The sequence below is a fragment of the Cottoperca gobio genome, chromosome 3 (genome assembly GCF_900634415.1).
Source record: "Cottoperca gobio chromosome 3, fCotGob3.1, whole genome shotgun sequence".
Taxonomy (NCBI): domain Eukaryota; kingdom Metazoa; phylum Chordata; class Actinopteri; order Perciformes; family Bovichtidae; genus Cottoperca; species Cottoperca gobio.
Genome location: NC_041357.1, coordinates 1,480,148 through 1,500,714, shown reverse-complemented (window position 1 = coordinate 1,500,714; position 20,567 = coordinate 1,480,148). Strand labels below are relative to the sequence as shown.

The following is a 20,567-nucleotide window of genomic DNA, read 5'->3' as shown; positions in this document are numbered from 1 at the left end:
ATTGTTTTCTACCTCTTATTAAATTTGATAAAAACATTGACTGTGCTGTAATTGAGCATAAAGGAAGAATAGGTTTTGCACAATTCAGTGACTGTGAATTCAGCTGTTCACTCCATTTCAGCTGCCTGGTGGAAAACCTCCCTGATATGGTTATCATCCCTGTAGCTGGAGGCTCTTGGCCAGCTGCTGCCTTTGCTTCCTGGTTGGGTAATAAGTAACAGCCACTGGGCTTTCCCCCGCACAGTTGTACCAAGTCAGCTAAGGGTTAGGATGCAAATACTATGCGAAGCATGTACAATTTATGGAAATATGACCAACAAAGTAGGGACAGTTTTGCAACCTATTACATTTATATCTGCTGTCTAACCAACAAAACAATAAACTTCATGTTGCTGTACTTGAAACATACTTTAGTGTTTAAACAACATTAACTCCTTACATTTTAAAAAGGCACCATGGTAAAGAAATAAGTGTTTAATGAGTGTAGGATAAGGGCTTACTACAGTCACCATTGTTGTTCGTGATGTATCTGTAGGGTGCAGCAGACGCTGCATACAGACAGCTGTATGATGTATTCATCCTGCACCCATGGAAACAGCTGCCCTCAACACTTCAGCATGACCAGGGACGTATACATACCATGTTTATGAATGAAGCTAACAGTACGCACAATGTTACGTTGGTATGAATGATGTGATGCAGTTTACTGATTAAACTGTAGAAATAAGTAATATCAAGTCCCGATGTGACATAAATGTCACATCTTTAACCTTAAAATTTCTCAGAAAATCTAATGTGACACATTGGTCACAATAAGAAATATGATTATGATCTGCTCAGATAATTTAGCTGATTAAAAGATATTTAGTTAATACATTTTATATTGTTCAATTCAAAGAATATTAAAACAGACAAACAAGATTTTCTACACTATAACGGTCATATTTCAATGTCATTTAATTTATTTTCTGTAGTATGAATAAGAAGAAGCAATACAGTGTTCAGGATGCACACTGTATGATACAAGGTGTGCCATAGTGGCTGACAACATGTTACGCAACCGTTTTCAGACCCTGCTGGCATCTCTACATTTCATTGATAACACTGATTTGTCAAACAGGCAAGAAAATGATAAATGCTGGAAGATCCATCCATGACTTGATATGTTTCGCAAACAATGCCTAGAGATCACCCCAGAGGAGCACAACTCCATTGATAAGTAAATGGTGTCTTTCAGAGGGACTTACAGCCCAATAAGGCAGTATGTCAAGGGCAAGCCCCACCCTTGGGGATTGAAAATTTGCGGTCGCTGCACTTCCTCTGGAATCCTCTGTGATTTTGTGGTCTATGAAGGTGCAACTGGGAAAAAAACCTCACTTGGCATGGGAGCAAGTGTGTGAAACTCTACCATCAAACCAAAACTACAAAGTGTTTGCAGACAACTTGTTTTCTTCAGCACCACTGGTGCTCGAGCTTCTTCAGCGACAGATCTACTTTGTAGGAACACTCCGCAACTGGTTTTCAGCTGGAAGATGAGAAAAGTCTTGCCAAGAATGGCAGAGGATCTGTTGATGCCAGGGTGGAGAAAGAGGAACACATGGCCATTGTCAAGTGGTATGACAACAGATCTGTTACCCTGATCTCATCCTACTATGCAGTTGAACCTCAAGACAAAGCTCGATGCTGGAGCAAGTCAGACAAAGCATTTGTGGAAGTCCACAGGCCACACATTGTCAAAGAGTGCAACACATTCATGGGGGGGATAGACCTTCTAGATGCATGTGTCGCAAGGCACAAGTACCACATGAGGTCATGGAGGTGGTACCTCTACCTGTTCTGGCAAACCATAATGCTGGGCCTTGATCATGGCTGATCTACCGCCGTGATCGTACACTACTTGGTAACCACAAGCCACTGAAACAAAAGAGCTTCCAGACGGAGATCACAACTAGCCTTATTATTCTGCATTCACAAAGGGGCCGCCCATCACTCAATGCTATATCTCCACCACCACCTCCCAAGAGGGCTCATGCTGGAGTTCCAGATGATGTTTGTGCGGACCAGGTTGCAAATTCTGCAAAGTCAAAAGGCAACCACCAAACTCTGTCAGAAATGCGATGTGCGTCTTTGCTTCACCGAGGAAAGAAATTGCTTCAAATGTTTCCATTTGGCCTAGGCTAAACTGCCACACATGCTGGAAACAATGTGAAAACAATGTCAGAAATATGTTCTATGTGGTCTATTTAGTCTGTGTTATGTTCCCCATAATTTTCCCTAAAGTAGAAATGGGTCCGGGATCTTAAGGGATAATTTTGGGGTAATAAAATAACTATGTGGTGCATCTGTGTGTTTACTCCTTAACAAAGGTCCAGGGGACATTGTGTTGTCATAGGTACAAGTGATGTGTCGTTGGCGAACGAGTCAACTCTAAGAGCCGATTCTTTGTAGCGAACGAGAAGAGCCGACTCCCGTCGGGGAGAGCCAAATCTGTAACGCTCCTGCTCAGCTCTGCTGAGAATCCATGCAGGCAGGGGCGGACTTTATTTTGGTGGGCACACCATGCGGCCAATCACATGCGAGGACAGACTAGGATCATGCCATTATGTGAAAGAAGGAAGGAGGGCAGACTTTCCAAAGACAGCGAGTGTAGTGGTACAGGCCAGGTAGACACAGAGTGACAGAGAGACGGGGGTGCAGGATTTAGATGCAAGAACGTCGGGAAAAAGTGAAATGCATAAAAATAAGGCATTTATGAAAACACTGAATGCAAAATTGCTTACCAACACACAAACCATTCATAATTGCTAAATTAGGCTAAAATAGAAGTCTCCGAGTGATACTAAATGAAGAGCCATTTGGGAGCCATAAGAGTCGGCTCTTCTAAGGAAGCCGAGCCAAAAGAGCCGAATCTTTGAAAAGAGCCGGTCTTCTCATAACTAATAGGTACTGTCGGCCTCTGAAGACTGTTGTTTACTGTTGTCTGCCACCCACCTAAGATGTCACTCACTTGACCATTTTATCCTCTTTTATTGTGACGATCATGAGGTGAACAGTAGATTTATGTGTTTCACATTACAAAGTAATCTATCACAAATTTGCACTTTTTACTTTTTTTGTGTTTTTTGTGCCATCGCAGTCTGTGTCAGGACCCCGACTCTGCCGATATTTCACTGACATGAATGATTCCTCTGCTTTCATTTTATTTTTATGTCTATCTGAACATAGCCAACTCAAGTCTTCTTTACAACAAAAATATGTTGAGATTAACAAGACCGGTGGTAATTATCTGCAGGTTCATTACTACGAGTGACTCCTTGTACATTACAAATAGGCCTTTGATCAATTGTTAACACAAAAATATGAATTAGTGAACAGGCTTGTCTGGAAGATGAGGATTGATGAACTGCATTTCCCCCGGGATGTTTTCAAACTCACACAAGTCTTCTAGATGTTTCACAGTGACTTGTCATCATACTTGTGTATTCTTTACAATATTTACTTTTTTATTAGTAGTAACAATTATGAGATAATTTGGGAAATTCCAAGCATCCAATGACTGCCATGTGACAAGTATTTTGGTTTTGTACACAGAGACTAACATGAGGAGACTCAATGTAAAAATGTCTGTTGACATTCCAGTTGCACTAGTGCAGGGTGGATGTGTCCCTGATAGGAAATTAGTCCTCGGCTTATTTAGACACAGATGCACAAGAATGAAGCTATATTTCTATAATGACAAACCAGAAAACCTTTCAATTATGTTTATTTACAACACAAAGGAACCCTACAAGGTGGGGCGGACTGCACCCTTACATTTGTGGAACATGTCCACATTCTTGAGTTCTCTGTTGTTTCTCTAAAGTCATAATGAGAGGCAGAGTTGATCATTTACAGGGGGAAATTGTGTAAATGATCAGAGGAATGGAACAACATGAACATTGTGTCTAATACTATGAAATACAGAGTAATATGGGCAAAATTGTCAGGTAGGTGTGCTAGGGCAGAAGAAGCAGATTGACATGGTCTAGCTGAACAGGCTCAGCAACTACTGCTTCAAGTGTTCTTATCTGATAGACACAGTGGATAAAACATTCACTGATGACTAACTGCTGAAGTTTTGGGTTCATCAGTAAACTTAGATTGTGGTTGGAATGTATGCCTGCAGACCTGTGGGGATGGGGGCACATGTTTGGAAACCACTGGGTCTAAACTACCAGCTGTGCACACACACTAACATTGTGCATCAACTGTTTTGTCTAGCAGAGCTCACTAAATTGTTTTGCTAATCTGCCCACCAGCTCTGTTGGAGGCAGGCATGGCAAGCTGTTATGTAGGAGGGTTTGCCACCCAAGAAGGCCATGATATGGCAACCACCACATGTGAGAGTCTGAGACACAAAAACACACTGAGAGACAAACTGATGATGGATTGAGAGAGTGACAGACATATTGACTGTCAGAAAACATGAAAACTAACATTATATTGATGACTATAAGCTATTGTATATTGTGAAACCAGATAATGTTATAATGGTTCCAAACCACTGCCTTGACAATAAAAGCAGTAAAAGTACCACACTGAGAGATAGTGGCGATAAGGAAATATGCCATCAAACAAGGCTGCATAACTGTAAAAACAACACTGCTTCAAGCAGTTCACAGTAATAAAAACGTGTGATATGATGGTTATGGAAAGGTGAGCAGAGAAATCACATGGGGAGCTGACGGAGTAAGCGAATAATCTTTATTAACCCTCAGATTTCAAATTAAAGCATAAAAGAAAACTTTGGAAACACTGTGTATTTCTGGTCCAAACAATACAAGGTTCAGCAATACACAGAAAAAGCCACAATATACAGTAAGTGTTATGAACATAATTGTATTAAACTGTTCCTGTCACATGCAGAGTCAGAAATGTTTACAGATTTGTAGGTGGGGGAGACTGGGCTGCCTTGGCAGAAGTATGTACTCTCCGAGAACATTCTACTTATCTCAATATCTCCAGATAAGAAACAGTGATCATAACAGTTCATCATGTGTAGGTGTGTCCTCTACATTTTACACCTCTTCTACAAAACCTTGGTGTAAAGGTTGAGAGGAATGAATAAAACAAACTCCAAAATCTGCAGAATTCAAAATTGTATGTAGATATCAAAGATACAAGATCTTGCAAATAAAGATATGACACAGGACCTACATGACACTCTGTAGGTTGAAACAATTGATCATAATATATCCAGCTTGCGCTGGCATGGTTGTGAAGTAGACGGTACACTGATGCACTTGTTGCGGCATTGTTCTCTTGTAAAGCAATTAAAGTTGGATGTTACTGAAAACCTTTTTAATCATACGTCAAACCTTACCTGGAACTTGTATATTAGGTGTGAAAATGACCATTGTGCAAATTGTACATAGTATTAGCATAGTATACAGCCAAAACGGTTCCTTAAAATTAATTGGAAAACAACGTAAACTGTGAACAGCATGGACACATGACGCAAGGACTTTATGGACTTGCTAACAATGGAACAGACTGCTCTAATTCTTCAAGACAATGATAGACCTGATGGACTTGAGGGGCCATTTGTTGGATCCTGTTTTGAGAAAGCTTGAACATTCTGTATTATTCAGTCTCTGTGGTTATATTCTGTAACCATTCCCCTCCTTTTTTAACCATGTATTATTCTTCTGAGATTAATGTTAATAAAGGGATGTTTCTGGTTGGGTTATGGTCAGTGTACCTTTTCTTTTTACTCTTGGACACCATCAGCACACAAGCTACATGTTGTGGAAACACCAGGCCACAGCAGTCTAAGTTAGCTGAAACAAGTGGATAACTTCCAGAGTTACAATATTTTCAGTATAAAATTCCCTCTATGTTTATGATACTTCCTGGTAGTCACATGTATGTTTTTGCTGGGACAAAGCACTACAATTAACCTATATATTAATTTGGCTTTATTTGGCTAGCTTAGATGACTGAAGTCTAAACTTGTTGTTGTTGTATCCCTCATTTCTGAAACTTAGTTTATACTTATATCCCATCCTTGTAGCCGTGAAGGCTTTTTGAAGTAAAGTAAAAAATGTATTAGTGACTGATGGCAGTGAGACAGGCATTGTATATCTTTATTTGTGACGGATGGCAATGAGACAGGCAGTGTATATCTGTATTAGTGACCTATGGCAGTGAGACAGGCAGCCTGAGAGAGACAGCAGCAGACTGTGTGCCCAGCCGGTCAGACAGACATGCAGTAAAGGGTCGTGATTGACAAGAGGTCTTGTGGCTCGCGCCTCTGCACGCCACTCATCCGCCACTTCCTGGGCCCTTTGTGTTCCAACACACACACACGCACACACAGGCACACACACGCACACACACGCACGCACGCACACAGACGCACGCACACACATGCAAACACACACACACACACACACACATATATACACCATCTGCTGTGGTAATACACAGGCTGCATGCCGAAGCAGCACACAGCCTCCTCTCTTACTTTGCTTTCTCCTATTCATCCCTCCTTTGCTCGCTCGCTGTCTTTTATTTGGAGGGAGAAAGCCAGGCCATTCAGAACTTTTGTTTGTACTGGCCCCACACACACTCTCACTCTCACAGACACACACACACACACAGACACACACACACACAGACACACACACACAAACACACACACACACACAGACACAAACACACACACACACACACACACACACACACACACGGAACTTTCTAAAGCAATCATTTCACTCCACTCCAGGATGGTAGTCCAGTTTTGTGGAGTCTTACAATTTATTTAGACTCTCATATTTTTCATGAACTGTAGAGGAGCTCCTCTACTCTCGGGCAGCAGTGTATTACAGTAGCTGATTCTGTTTCTTATCGTACAGTTTGACCATTGTAACGGAACTAAGCAGCTGTAGCCAATTACTGAGCTGTTGATGACTTGAAAATTAGCATTTTGTCACTGATCCATCCTTTCTTTTTTTGATAATGTCTGGTTCTGCTTACTGTAACAGTTACTAGAATGTTGCTAATTACATTGAATTGATGCCAATATTCAGTATCAATAAAGGGAAAATGTGTCACCTTTTATGTGAATGTCCATTCAGTGTTGATGGTAAATATAACCGATTGAAGCAATAAATTACTTGGTTCATTGACTGCAAAACTGAGTTTACAGCTGCAAAACCTGTTCTTATCATGGCTGATGTATTAGGAATAGGACACCTCAGACGGACTGCCTGGGGGAGGGACAGACCGTCGGAGCCGCGAGGGAGGACAGCCAGAAGACAGACAGCCGATGAACAGGACAGAATTACAATGAAACTGATTAGGTGGCCTTCGGCAAAGACAAGGACAGGGGAAATTGAGTCAGGAAAGGAAACTAATGCCCTGGCTGTAGGTTGTCCTAGGAGGTCTGGTGGGGCCAACGGCTGCGGTTCTGGCTGTTAGGCAGGCAGGTGAAGTGGTGGAGCCAGGGAAACAGGGGACAATGGAAATAAGAGAATTGGGAAGTATTGTAGCTCAGTAACAGACGAGGAGTCGGCCAGGACGGCTGACTCAGAAACAGGCTCAGGAACGGGCGAAACATTGGCCGAGACCTCCAACTTAGCAATAGATGAGACGTCAAGCTCAATAAGCCTACCCCAACCCTAACCTCCTAGGAAACCATCACCTGCCCAGCAATGTCACATGACTGGATGTAGACTGTATATGTTTGGTAATGTTATGGTAACTCTGTATTAACTTCCTTGGCAGGACTTGAGCCAGGTTTGCCTTCCAGCTGCCATGAATACCACTAAATGAACAGAGCAGGGCCATGCTGTAGACCAGTGGTTCCCAAACCTTCTGTGGCCAAGGCACACCAAAGACCAAGCCAGAATGTCAATGCACACCTGTGTTCATATCCGGGCAAAATCCCCTCTATAACACATAATATCACTGTTATCACTCTGTGAACATTTATTTAGTCTTGTAAGAAGCTATACTCCTTCACACTAGCAGAGAGCCTTTGATGTGTCACACTCTAATATTTCCCACTATGCGCAAATGGCTAAAACAGGTTCGCTTTGACAGATTTTTTATTTTTTTAATGATTGTTTTATTCATATTTAGGCCAAAGCATATAAGACCTATTGTTCCTATATTGTGAAATAAGTGTGTACGACAAAGTACCGATAAAGTACAGTGCTTCCCTGCGCTGAGCTCCCCACCATTTGGGAACCACTGCTGTAGACAAGACAAAACCTCAACATGCACAATGTGTGTTTGAAAATGTTTATCAATGCAAAATTGTGTGTAAGTGCACAAGCCTGATTTCCCTCCATAAATGGATCATCTATTACCTTAATGTGGAATTGAACATCGTGCTCCTTCAGGGAATTTGAGACTTTCATGTTCCCCTCAGGATGACTGTAATAACTTTGAATCCCTTTTCATCTTGCACCATCATCAGATCAAAATGAAATGAATAGACCAATACTTTGGTTTATGACCAAATAAAACTAATGACATTCCCAGCAGCTAAGTTCTAACCTACTTTGTGTTTAATGCTTATTAGCACATTTCAGAATACTAACACACTAAAGTAAGATTGCAGGTGAATACAGTGAACATAGCCATTTAGCATCAGAATGTTAGCATTGTCATTGTTAGCATGTTAGCATCTTGACATTAGCATTTAGCTCAAAGCACCACTGGATCTAAGTATAGCCTCACAGAGCTGCTGGATTGACTGTAAACCTTTGGTCTTGTTTACACATCTGGACATTGGAGTCACAATAGTACTAGAATCTGCCCATAGTGCTGTATGCAACCTCATTCTGGAAACATGCCTAATACATTTGGAATGTTGGCCCAAGAGTCATTAACTGCCAATAAGAGTTCTGCAGGTAATGTCATATTCAAAATAACACACGCATGGTTTGTGCAATGCAGCCTTGTTACACAGAATGCATCAATATGTCACAGTCAGCCTTCTTGGTAATTGAAGTAATTATAATTTATTGATGTCAAAATACCTTACAAGCAACTTTTTAGATATGTTATAACAATTGCTACCAGTAACATGCTGACAACTAGTTATATACACTTCCCACTGTGGAAGTCCTATTAGTGCATCAAGTCTAAAGGAACCAGTGGCTTTAAAGTGACTGTGGATGTTTAACCCTACAGAAATAGGTCACTGTGGGTGTGAGCGGCATGCAATGATTACTTTGTAAAGTCCTTCATGCATTGTTTAGTGATGGTGGCAGACACACACACACACACACACACACACACACACACACACACACACACACACACACACACACACATTAACACACATAAACACACTAAGCGCAGCTACCTGATCTTTGTCACCGTGTTGGTATGTGTTACCATTCATTCCACACTACTCCCCCGCAAGTCCAATAATTCACGTGTACCTGAACGCACATCAAAAAAGGTGTGTCCCTTTTAAAAGAGGCCTTATAGAGACATGACATCAAAAAGTGCTGATGATTGCGTGTCATAAGAATATAATCCATACACTTACACAACACTTTTTACCAACTTTTTAACACATTTATTGTATGTGTAAATGACATTGTCATTGTCCCGTTTGTTTAGCTGCTGTGCAGTGAGATAGAACTCTGAACCAGAATGTGCTGTTTTCAGTCCCTCCTCCTCCACAAGCAGTGGACAGTAAACTGTAGACTCCTCGGAGGAAATAATGTCCTCCAAATTCACTAAGCAGGTAATTGGAGATTGTGTTTATATACACTGTAGTAACCTGCTTACTGTAAACTTGTGTATACAGGTCAGTAATCAGATTTATACCCTACCCTCGAGACAGTATGAGTATTACGGATAGAAGTATTACTGCTTCCTGACTCGTTTTTCTTTTTGGTGTGTGTGTGTGTGTCACAACAGTAAAAATGACAAACCGACTGACGGAACAGAATGAAAGTGTCTAAATTTAACAAATAGTCAAATGATCAACTCTCTGGAATTGTTTTTAAATAGAGGGAAGCATGGCTCCGTGTTATGATCTCTCCTTTTACTGTTACTTTCCCTGTCTTGGGGCTTTTGTCCTGCAGATATGACATGCAGACATGCAGAGAGATGAAACTGGTTATCTGTATGCATGGCAGAGAAATCTAGCTGGGGAAACCAGGTTTCTCTAATCTCCCACTCTGCTTACAGAAACCAGGTTTCTTTTTTACATTACGTTTAATAAATCAGTTTACTAGAGGAAGCTGACTGTAAATGTAAACATGGTGCTTCACCAGTCGCAGCTTTATGTGGCTGTTGAAAAATAATTCATATGACTTGTCTGAAATGAAGTCTGATGAGACCACTATACTTGACACTATTTCTGGTGTAAACCAAATTCAGTTTCAACATTGGTGTGACACATAATAAGCGGGGGGTCTGGGTGTAAGGTTCGCTGGAACAGACAGACCTGAACCCAAAAGCACGACACAGACAGACAGAATATAATATAGTTCAGTTTACTCAGTAATCCAGGCAGGGTCAAATACCGGTAAATTGGTTCAAAAGGCAAACAAATCCAGTAAGGAGCAGGCAGAAGAATCGGAGTCCAGAAACAGGCAGGCAGGGTCAAAACGGGCAGGTAATGAAAACATGTAAACTAGACGATCGCTGAAGAACTTGGCAGGAAAACACAACACAATCTGGAAGGGAACAAGTGGAAGAGAACTGGTATATATCCTCTGAGAGAACTAATGAGGGAATGAGAAGCAGGTGAGGAGATGGGCTATGGAAACCAGGTGAGGGGAATAAGTTGATTGCAGGTAGTGAGGATGAACCAGGATCTGAAATGATAAGAGAATTACTGACAAGGTAAAACCAAATGAAAACAAACTAAACGTGTGACAGAACCCCCCCCCCCCCCCGCCCCCCTCTAGGGACAGCTCCTGACGTCCCACCAGGTTGATCAGGATGAGCCCGGTGAAAGTCACTGATGAGGGACGACCCCAAAATGTGGCGGGCCGGAACCCATGAGTGCTCCTCAGGACAATAACCCTTCCAGTCCACTAGGTACTGCACTCCCCTACCACGTCGCCGGGATTTGAGGAGGCAACGAACCGTGTAAACAGGTCCCCCTTCGATGAGCCGGGGGTGGCGGGGGTCTGGAGGAGGGCTGAAACAGGCTCTCTTTAACAGGCTTGACTTTGGATACATGGAATGTGGGGTAAACCCTCATAGAAGGCGGTAGACGAAAACGGACAGCAGCAGGATTGATGACCCTCGAGACAGGGAATGGACCCACAAAACGGGGAGATAACCAGACCCGTTGCCCCGGAGTGTACAGGGGGGCAGGAATGCGACGTCGGTTGGTGGATCGTTGGTAACGTTCTGAAGAGCACAGGAGTGTGAGGCGAGTCTGTCTCCATGTGCGTCGACACGACCCACAAACGCCTGTACAGAGGGAACGCTGGCCTCACATTCCTGCTCCGGGAAGAGTGGTGGCTGGTAACCCCGAGAGCACTGGAATAGTGAGAGACCAGTGGCAGAGCTGGGAAGGGTGTTGTGGGCATACTCGATCCACAAGAGTTGCTTAGACCAGGAGGAGGGGTTGCGGGAAGCGAGACAGCATAGAGCTGTCTCCATCTGTTGGTTCATTCTTTCTGCCTCACCATTGGATTGGGGGTGAAAACCTGATGACAGACTGACAGTGGCCACCAGCAGCCTGCAAAACTCAGACCAAAAGCGAGAGGTAAATTGTGGACCACGGTCAGAGACCACATCACATGGCAGACCATGACGTCGGAACACCTGTTGGAGTATAATTTCCACTGTTGTAAGTGGGATGAATTGAGCAAACTTGGAAAATCGATCAACGACAGTGAGTATGACTGTTTAACCGTCAGAGAGTGGTAGGCCAGTGACGAAATCCAACGAGATGTGGGACCATGGACGAGCTGGAACTGGCAAGGGATGGAGAAGACCGGAGGGGGCCTAGTGAGAGGTCTTGTTTTGGGAGCAGACTGGACAGGCATCGACAAATCCTCTGGTGTACGCCTCCATGGAAGACCACCAGAAGCGTTGACGAAGCAGCGCTAGTCTCCCTCCAGGGTGACAAGCCAGGCAAGACGAATGACCCCACTGGAGGAACTGAGCACAGAGACTGGCAGGAACAAACAAAATGTCATCTGGACAAGCACTGGGAGCAGGATGCGTGGGAGCACTTTACCTTGTCCTCCACATCCCAAGTTACTGCACCGATGACACATGCAGAAGGAAGCATACCTTACAGACTGGATGGAAAACTCCATGACTGGAATTGGCGGGAAAGGGCATCGGGTTTCACATTCTTTGAACCAGGTCTGTAGGAAAGTGAAAAGTCAAAACGGTTAAAGAAGAGAGCCCACCTTGCTTGACGAGAGTTCAGCCGCCTGGCTGAACGGATGTACTCCAGGTTCTTGTGGTCTGTCCAGACCACAAATGGCTGCTCTGTTCCCTCCAACCAGTGTCTCCACTCCTCCAGTGCTAGTTTTACTGCCAACAACTCCCAATTCCCAATATCATAATTCCTCTCTGCCGGAGACAGCTTCCGGGAGAAGAAGGCACAAGGATGAACCTTCTGATCCTCATCCGATCGCTGAGAAAGAACTGCCCCCACACCGGTGTCCGAAGCATCCACCTCCACGATAAACTGGCGAGTGGGATCTGGGAATATGAGAATGGGAGCTGAAGTGAAACGTACCTTCAATTTACAGAAGGCCTCTTCTGCCACAGGGGACCATCGGAGGTGGTGAGATTAACTGTTTGGCCAATATGTATGATGCTAATGCTGACTGTATGAAGAATTTTGAAAAAGTGGCTTCAGTATTGACCAATGCTTGTTAGCAAATGAAAACAACTGTATCACAAAAACAATGTTTTTAAATGAGGCAGGGGTCGTGTAGACTACATCTGGAACTCATCAGATGGCTGCATCAGTCAGGATTCCTAATTAGAATGGAGCCACTGGTGTTGAAATTGATAACTCAGGACTACCTTCCACACCTTAAGGTCAGACATACAGTGACAGTGTTGGGTCACTGCCAATGAAAAACTTGTGTTGATATAAAGCTAACTGAGCCAGGTATCAGTTACTAGCACCTCTACAGTACACAGCCATAACACTTCCTTCCACAGTCCTCCTTTATGTTTGATCTGTGTGTGTGTGTGTATGTGTGTGTGTGTGTGTGTGTGCATGCCTGCATGAGTGCGTGCATGCGTGTGTGTGTGTGTGTGTGTGTGTGTGTGTGTGTGTGAAGCAGCATGGCCATCTTCTTGCAGAAAGCTAGATAAAAGAAAACATTCGTATCCAATCAAGAAGGACTTTTTAAGTCTCATCCATAAATGTCCAGCCAACATAAAATCCCCCTCAGCCAACAAGCATCCCTGGTAATCATGTGTACGTAGATATTTGGTCCACTATTGGTATAAAAACAAAAAAGAGGTGTTATACTAAGAAGACTAAAACTTCTGAATATCCTGCATTACAAGGTAGTTGTGTCAGGAAGGAACCTCCAAGCCTCTCCTTCGGTTGTGTGATCTAGCCACTATTATAACCTGAGGATATAAACAAACAACCATCTCAATTATGTCTCCATCCCTTTCCTTACTTCCTTGCCTTGTTTCAAGTCAAACCCTGGTAAGAGGTAAGTGCTAGTGAGGAAGGAGAGGAGAGAAAAACATGAATGCATCTGACTAGATTATCACAATGCTCAGGGTCTTTGGTGTCACAGGAAAAGCATTCTGTCTTACTTCCCTCCCTACTCTGAAGAAGAATAACAGAGGATGTTAAGGAATACAGGCCTCCCTGTATTTACTGTAAAAGACAACACACTGATTTCACTTCCTCTAGGCGTCTAGGCGCCACGCACCTCTTACTGTATGTGCATGTGTCCCAAAAGGCCTTTTTTCACAGGAACCTGCAGGAACTCCCAGCCGTGAAAACAACTAGGAAATGGGTGGATGCAGGGACGGGGTCCCTGTATTTGTCTCACTGGTGTCGTCATTAGCAAAGCACTGATGAACAGACAATTAATACTAAACTGCTGTGAAATAAATCAAGTTGCCTTCAAGTGTGGTTAGAAATGTCAAGATCATAAAAAACGCTCTGATGGAAAAAACATAATTGTGAAATATAAAGTCTACTTATACTACATTGAGGTGTTAACGTTCACAACATGATGTCACACAAATGGGCCATTTAGTGACACCCCCACACCGCCAAACAACTCTTCCACTAATCGATGGGCCGTAGTGAATGCAGCTTTACTCAGAGTCACTCTCATTAGGGTTCTTCTCATATCAGCTGTGGATACTGACAGGGCCCGTCCTCTGGAGTCGCGGCAGACTTGAAAGCTGACTCTTTGTTGAGGAGATCAAAACGAGCATAAAAGATGTTCATCTCATCAGGAAATCACCATCTGGATTGCCTGCCACATCTCTCTGGTGTTGTTGGTGTTCAGGTCTCTCTCCAGTCCATCCTGATGCCTCTGCTTTGCCTCTTTGATGCTAGCTTCCAGCCTCACCTTTGTGGTGTTATAAGCTTCTTTGTCACCTGACTGACCCTCACCTCTCCATTCACCCAGGCTTTCTGGTTGGAGAATTGTTATGCTTCAGTATATTCATTATCCACACGTACTAATCTCTCTCTCTATATATATATATATACATTCCAAATATACTGTATCACATACTGTATGTCAGACATATCAGAAAATATTTTTTCTGTCCACATGGAGGCAGCGAACACAAGTTGTAAACATTGATGTATGTTACCATTTTAGGTTGGTATGTTGAACTTGTTAGCAGTTAACAGTTGCTTAAACCTCCTTTTGCGCGCAGGAACTTTCCCTTGAAACTAGGAAGCTTTTAAAAAACTCATTGTGTTTCGACTGCAGGGAACAGGATCTAAGTAAGTTCCAGGGACATGTTGTTACCCCTTACCCCCAGAAATCCCTGGTCGGGGGTAGTACTTTCCATAACTTCAGGAACTCTGGGGCGGGGCTTTCAGCTCTGAACATTTCTGATTGGTCGAGACGGCATCAATCACAATTTTTTAATATCTGCATCTGAGTGGTCTCCAGGCCCCCCCGTCCTTCCCATCAGTCATTTGAGATTTTGAGTTAAAAGCTTTTAATATATTACTTTAACAAGTTATGTTTTCAGGTGAGAACGTAACCATTTGGATTCCCATTATGTGGTTAATTCATCTTAATATTGCCTGCTGGAAATGTCTTGCGAGGTTTTCGGAGATGTGAGAGCCGTTGCTGGCGGGTTGCCTTGAAACCGCCCCAGCCGTAAATCATGAGAAGCTAGGCTAATGCTGTTAATAATCAATTCAATTCAATTCAACTTTATTTATATATCACATTGCATAGGTTATAACATGCAACATAATATGCTTTACATGAAAATTAGTTTGAAAACGTGATTGATAACTATCCAGAGGCTGTTTGATGTGAGATAGTTATTAAGCTGACAATAAACATACACACATCACGTATTTTGCACACGGGAGACCCGGGTTCGATTCCCAGCAGAGACAACTAACGCCCAGTCTCCGCCGGCACCGATGTCGGACTCTACGCTGCAGTTCTAAGCCATGATGCTACAGTGCTTCGTCACGAGGCTCTCTTGTCCCACCAGCAAGGGGTTCTGCAGAACCTCCAACAGTCCCTTGTGGATCTACTTGCTCGTCTGCCGGACGCAAGGACACAGGGGCTACCATCACCTCCATCTGCTCCACTGACGCCAGCAGTTCAGCAGTCCAGCTCCACGGGTGCCTGCGGTCCGCTTCCGTCTGAACCACGGCTCCCTGCTCCCGAGAGGTATGAGGGTAACCACAAGGACTGCCGGGCTTTCCTCGCTCTCGTATTGCCTACATCATCACTCTCCTGACTGGAAAGGCCCGGTCATGGGCTACAGCTGTAGCAGGGCCCTTCCTGTAATGACTACAGGGCCTTTACCGATGAGATGCGCCGGGTTTTCGACCATCCAGTAGGAGGTAAAGACGCTGGTAACAGACTGATCCAGCTGCGTCAAGGCGGCTCTAGTGTGGCAGAGTATGCTGTGCTCTTCTGAACCCTGGCTCCTGTGAGTGGGTGGAATGAAGGGGCCCTGATGACAGCGTTCTGGCATGGCCTCTGTGGCGGAATCAAGGATGAGCTGGCAGCTAAAGATCTGGTGTCAGACCTGGAGTCCCTAATTGACCAGACTATCCGTCTCGATAACCGTCTGTGGGAGAGGCGTCGCGAACGACAAATGGACAGTCGCCCCAGTTCCGGAGTCACAGCTTCAACCTCCGCTCCGCTTCAGTGGCCTCGGGAACCTCAGAGTAACCCACCTTGTCCTGAGGAGCCGATGCAGCTTGGCGGTACTCGCCTGTCCCAGGCAGAACGGAACCAGAGGATGAGGGAGAGACGCTGCCTCTATTGTGGAGGTCCTAACCACTTTCGTTCCTCATGTCCCAAGCTTGCGGGAAAAGCCCAGCCCCGTCCAGGAGAGGGAGAACTGTGACGGGTGCGACTCTTACTCCCTCAGCCTCGACTTCGTGCCTGCAGCTCCCGGTCACCATCTCCTGGGAGAACCAACATCATCCTCTTCAGGCCCTCATTGACTCTGGCGCTGCAGGGAATTTCTTGGATCTCACCCTTGCCAGGGCCCTTCACCTGCCCATCTCCAGGCTGGACCATTCACTCTCAGTGACCGCCTTGAATGGTAGGCCCTTGGGACAAGGCACTGTGACTCATATTTCCTCTCCTGTTGTCTTGTCTATTTTTGGCAATCATCACGAAAAGATTCAGTTTAATCTTATTCATTCTCCCGAGTTCCCTGTTGTGCTAGGGTTCCCCTGGTTATCTCACCACAGCCCTCACATCAATTGGTCTTCAAGAACTGTGGTTGAGTGGGGTCCCAATTGCAAGTCCTCCTGTCTCCTCACTAGAGCTGTGCCTCCAGCCCCTAAGCTTCCTAGCTCTCTCGAGTTGTCCCGAGTCCCCTCAGAGTACCACGACCTAGCTGAGATATTTAGCAAGAAGAGGGCCACTTCCCTGCCCCCTCATAGGCCCTTTGACTGTGCCATTGATCTCCTTCCAGGCTCTTTCCCTACACGAGGTAGGATCTTCTCCCTGTCACCTGCCGAGACCCAAGCTATGGAGGATTATATCAAGGACTCCCTGACTGCTGGGATCATTCGCCCCTCGTCCTTCCCTGCTGGTGCCGGATTCTTTTTTGTTGGGAAGAAAGACGGCGGTCTCAGGCCATGCATAGATTACAGGGGGTTAAACAAAATCACGGTGAGGAACCGTTACCCCTTGCCTTTAATGACCGCTGCTTTTGAACTCCTCCAAGGGGCAACCGTCTTCACCAAATTGGACCTCCGTAACGCCTACCACTTGGTCCGGGTCAGGGAGGGTGACGAGTGGAAGACGTCGTTCAACACACCAACGGGCCACTACGAGTACTTAGTGATGCCGTTTGGCTTAACCGACGCCCCGGCAGTGTTCCAGGCACTCATCAACGAGGTATTGAGAGAGACGTTGAACCGTTTTGTCTTTGTTTATTTGGATGACATTTTGATTTTCTCCAAGTCCCTCCATGAACATGTCCATCATGTCAGAGTCGTCCTCCAGCGCCTGTTGGAAAGCCACCTCTTTGTCAAACCTGAGAAGTGTGAATTCCATGTCTCCGAGGTGTCCTTTTTGGGCTTCATCCTGTCCAAAGGGAGTCTCATCACGGACCCCAAGAAGACTCAAGTTATCCGGGATTGGCCCCAACCCTCTTCGGTCAAGGAGGTACAACGGTTCATTGGCTTTGCCAATTTTTATAGGAAGTTCATCAGGAACTTCAGTGCTGTTGCCGCCCCCATGACCGATCTCACCAAGAAGACATCTGGCCCCTTTAAGTGGTCTCCAGTGGCAGAACGGGCCTTCCAGGATCTGAAGGTGAGATTTTCCTCCGCCCCAATCCTTACCTTACCCGACCTCTCCCTCCCCTTCATGGTTGAGGTGGACGCCTCGGATGTGGCAGTGGGGGCTGTGCTCTCCCAGCGTCCGGCTGATGGCAAACTCCGTCCGTGTGCCTTCTTCTCTGCTCGCCTTTCGCCTGCTGAGAGGAACTATGATGTTGGAGATCGTGAGCTCCTGGCTATCAAGATGGCCTTGGAGGAGTGGCGCCACTGGCTGGAGGGGGCCCAACACCCTTTTGTTGTTTGGACCGACCACAAAAACCTGGAGTACATTCAGAGGGCCAAACGTCTCAACCCCCCTCTCAGGGAAACACAGTCATTTTGGTTATTGTCGACCGCTTTTCCAAGGCGTGTCGGGTCGTTCCCCTGCCCAAACTCCCTTCGGCACTAGAGACCGCCGAGGCTGTGTGCCAGAATGTCTTCAGGTTCTTTGGTCTCCCCCTGGATGTGGTCTCGGATCGTGGGCCCCAGTTTACCGCGCAGTTTTGGAGGGCCTTCTGCAAGTTGATTGGGGCTACGGTCAGTCTCTCCTCAGGGTTCCATCCTGAGTCCAATGGTCAGACTGAGAGGCTAAATCAGGACCTGGAAACCACCCTCCGATGCCTGGCCTCCTCCAATCCATCATCATGGAGCAGGTTTGTGATCTGGGCTGAATATGCACATAATACCTTGTGTTCTTCTGCTACAGGTCTCAGTCCCTTCGAGTGCCAGTTTGGTTTTCAGCCTCCACTCTTCCCTGACCAAGAGACTGATGTGGGTGTTCCCTCGGCCCAGAGCTTTGTCCGACGGTGCAGGCGGGTCTGGCGCAAGGCCCGGTCTACCCTGCAGCAGTCCGCACGCCAGTACCAGCCCCATGCCAACCACCGCCGCAGACCTACACCACCGCTACATCCGGGGCAGAGAGTCTATCTGTCAACACGGGATCTTCCTCTACGGGTGGAGTCCCGCAAGCTGGCGCCACGGTTCGTGGGGCCCTTCAAGATCTTGAGGAGGATCAACCCAGTTGCTTACCGTCTCCAACTTCCCCGGTCCATGCGGGTCAATCCCACCTTCCACGTCTCTCGCCTACGCCCTGTCGCCACAAGTTCTTTGGTCCCTCCAGCTAAACCCCCTCCGCCCCCCAGAATCGTTGATGGTGGTCCTGCTTATTCAATCAACCGCCTAATGGATTCTCGCCGGGTGGGGAGGGGCCTTCAATACCTGGTGGACTGGGAGGGCTATGGTCCTGAGGAGCGGTCCTGAGGAGCGGTCCTGGGTCCCGTCTCGGCATTTTCTCGATCCGGGCCTCATCGAGGCCTTCCACCAGAGCCACCCTGATCGCCCGTGTGGGAACGTCAGGAGACGTTCATAGGGAGGGGGGTCCTGTCAGGGTTTTTGGACTGCAGTTCCTCTTTTGACCATGTGGGGTCGCCACCGTTCATTTCTGTGTGTCATGTGCTTGTCTTTATTGTTTCATTGGTTGCACCTTGTTCCTTGTTTGCTAGCCTTTATAAGCTGCCTGTTTTCTTCAGTTCATTGCTGAGTCTTGAATTGTTGTCGGAGGCCAAGTTTGTGAGTTTTTGATCCGTCTCTTGAAGTGTCCGTTTTTGTGCCCTTGTCTCGAGTTCCTTAGTTAACTGCCTGTTTACTCTTTAGCTCTTGAGATCCTTTTGCTGCCTGCTTTTCGGATATCCTCTGTTGATCCTGTTTTTGCCCAGACTTTACCTGTTAGTTGTCTGGATGTATTTTGAGTTTTGTCCTGCCACCTGTTTGCTCTAAAAGTAAAGACTCCTTTTCTGACCCACTCCAAGCCTGTGTCTGTCTCTGCATCTCAGCCTATCACCCCTGGGTAGCACAATGGTAGAGAGTCCCAACAGATTCCCAACAGATCCTGTCACACATCAAGAAAACGGTGATAGTCTCATTCTATCGTGCTTTTATCGAGTCCATTTGGTCTTTTTCTTTGGTGTCATGGTTTGGTATCTTATCTTTAAAAGCAGAAACTCTGACTCAGATTGTCAAGTGGTCTCACTGATAGTGAGTCACAGCTTATCCCAGAGTCCCTGTACACACTTACAGCAGTTAACTGACTCGATGTTAAAGGATGAGTCCCACCTTCTGCACAGTGAATATAGGTTTCTTCCTTCTGGCCGGAGGTTTATAGTCCTAAGGTGTAGAACAAAGCAGTATAAAAACAGTTTTGTTCCAGCAGCCATCACTCAAAAGAACAAGCTGTAGCAACATTGAGCAGATGCTAAAGAAGCACCTATTTATTTATTTATTTATTCATATTCATTCCAGTGGTTGTTAGTATTTACTGGAGCCTGCAGTACTTGTTTTATGTTTGTCTATTGTCTGTGGTGTTTGAATACCTTGGATACCTTGTCTTTTTACTGCAAACCAAATCTCCCTAAAGATACAAATAAAAGAACCTGAACCTGACGTTTATTATGACAGAGTTTTCAGTTGTTCTGCTTAAATAATATCTGTAGGAGTTATTTAATGCAGGGAAGCATATCGATGTACTGAACGCAGCTATAATCATTAAAGTAAATAACAAAAAATATGGCAACAGATATTAATAATGCACTAATGTTAATGT

At 45.2% G+C, this 20,567-nt stretch overlaps 1 protein-coding gene across 1 annotated transcript; it reads left to right on the top strand.

Moving 5' to 3' along the window:
• The first annotated feature begins 16,140 nt into the window (after positions 1–16,140).
• LOC115028841 (uncharacterized) lies at positions 16,141–19,228 on the top strand. Its single transcript, XM_029462713.1, has 5 exons — positions 16,141–16,393; positions 16,492–16,737; positions 17,023–18,273; positions 18,378–18,542; positions 18,675–19,228. The coding sequence occupies exons 1-5, from the start codon at positions 16,141–16,143 to the stop codon at positions 19,226–19,228; spliced, it is 2,469 nt and encodes an 822-aa protein (XP_029318573.1).
• Positions 19,229–20,567: the final 1,339 nt, after the last annotated feature.

Excerpts from the sequence above, each read along its gene's own strand:
- LOC115028841 (XM_029462713.1), top strand. The coding sequence starts at position 16,141 with ATGACAGCGTTCTGGCATGGCCTCTGTGGCGGAATCAAGGATGAGCTG. Across the intron at positions 16,394-16,491 it reads GGAGCCGATGCAGCTTGGCG|CTTGCGGGAAAAGCCCAGCC; the intron begins GTACTCGCCTGT and ends TCATGTCCCAAG. Across the intron at positions 18,274-18,377 it reads GTACATTCAGAGGGCCAAAC|AGACCGCCGAGGCTGTGTGC; the intron begins GTCTCAACCCCC and ends CTTCGGCACTAG.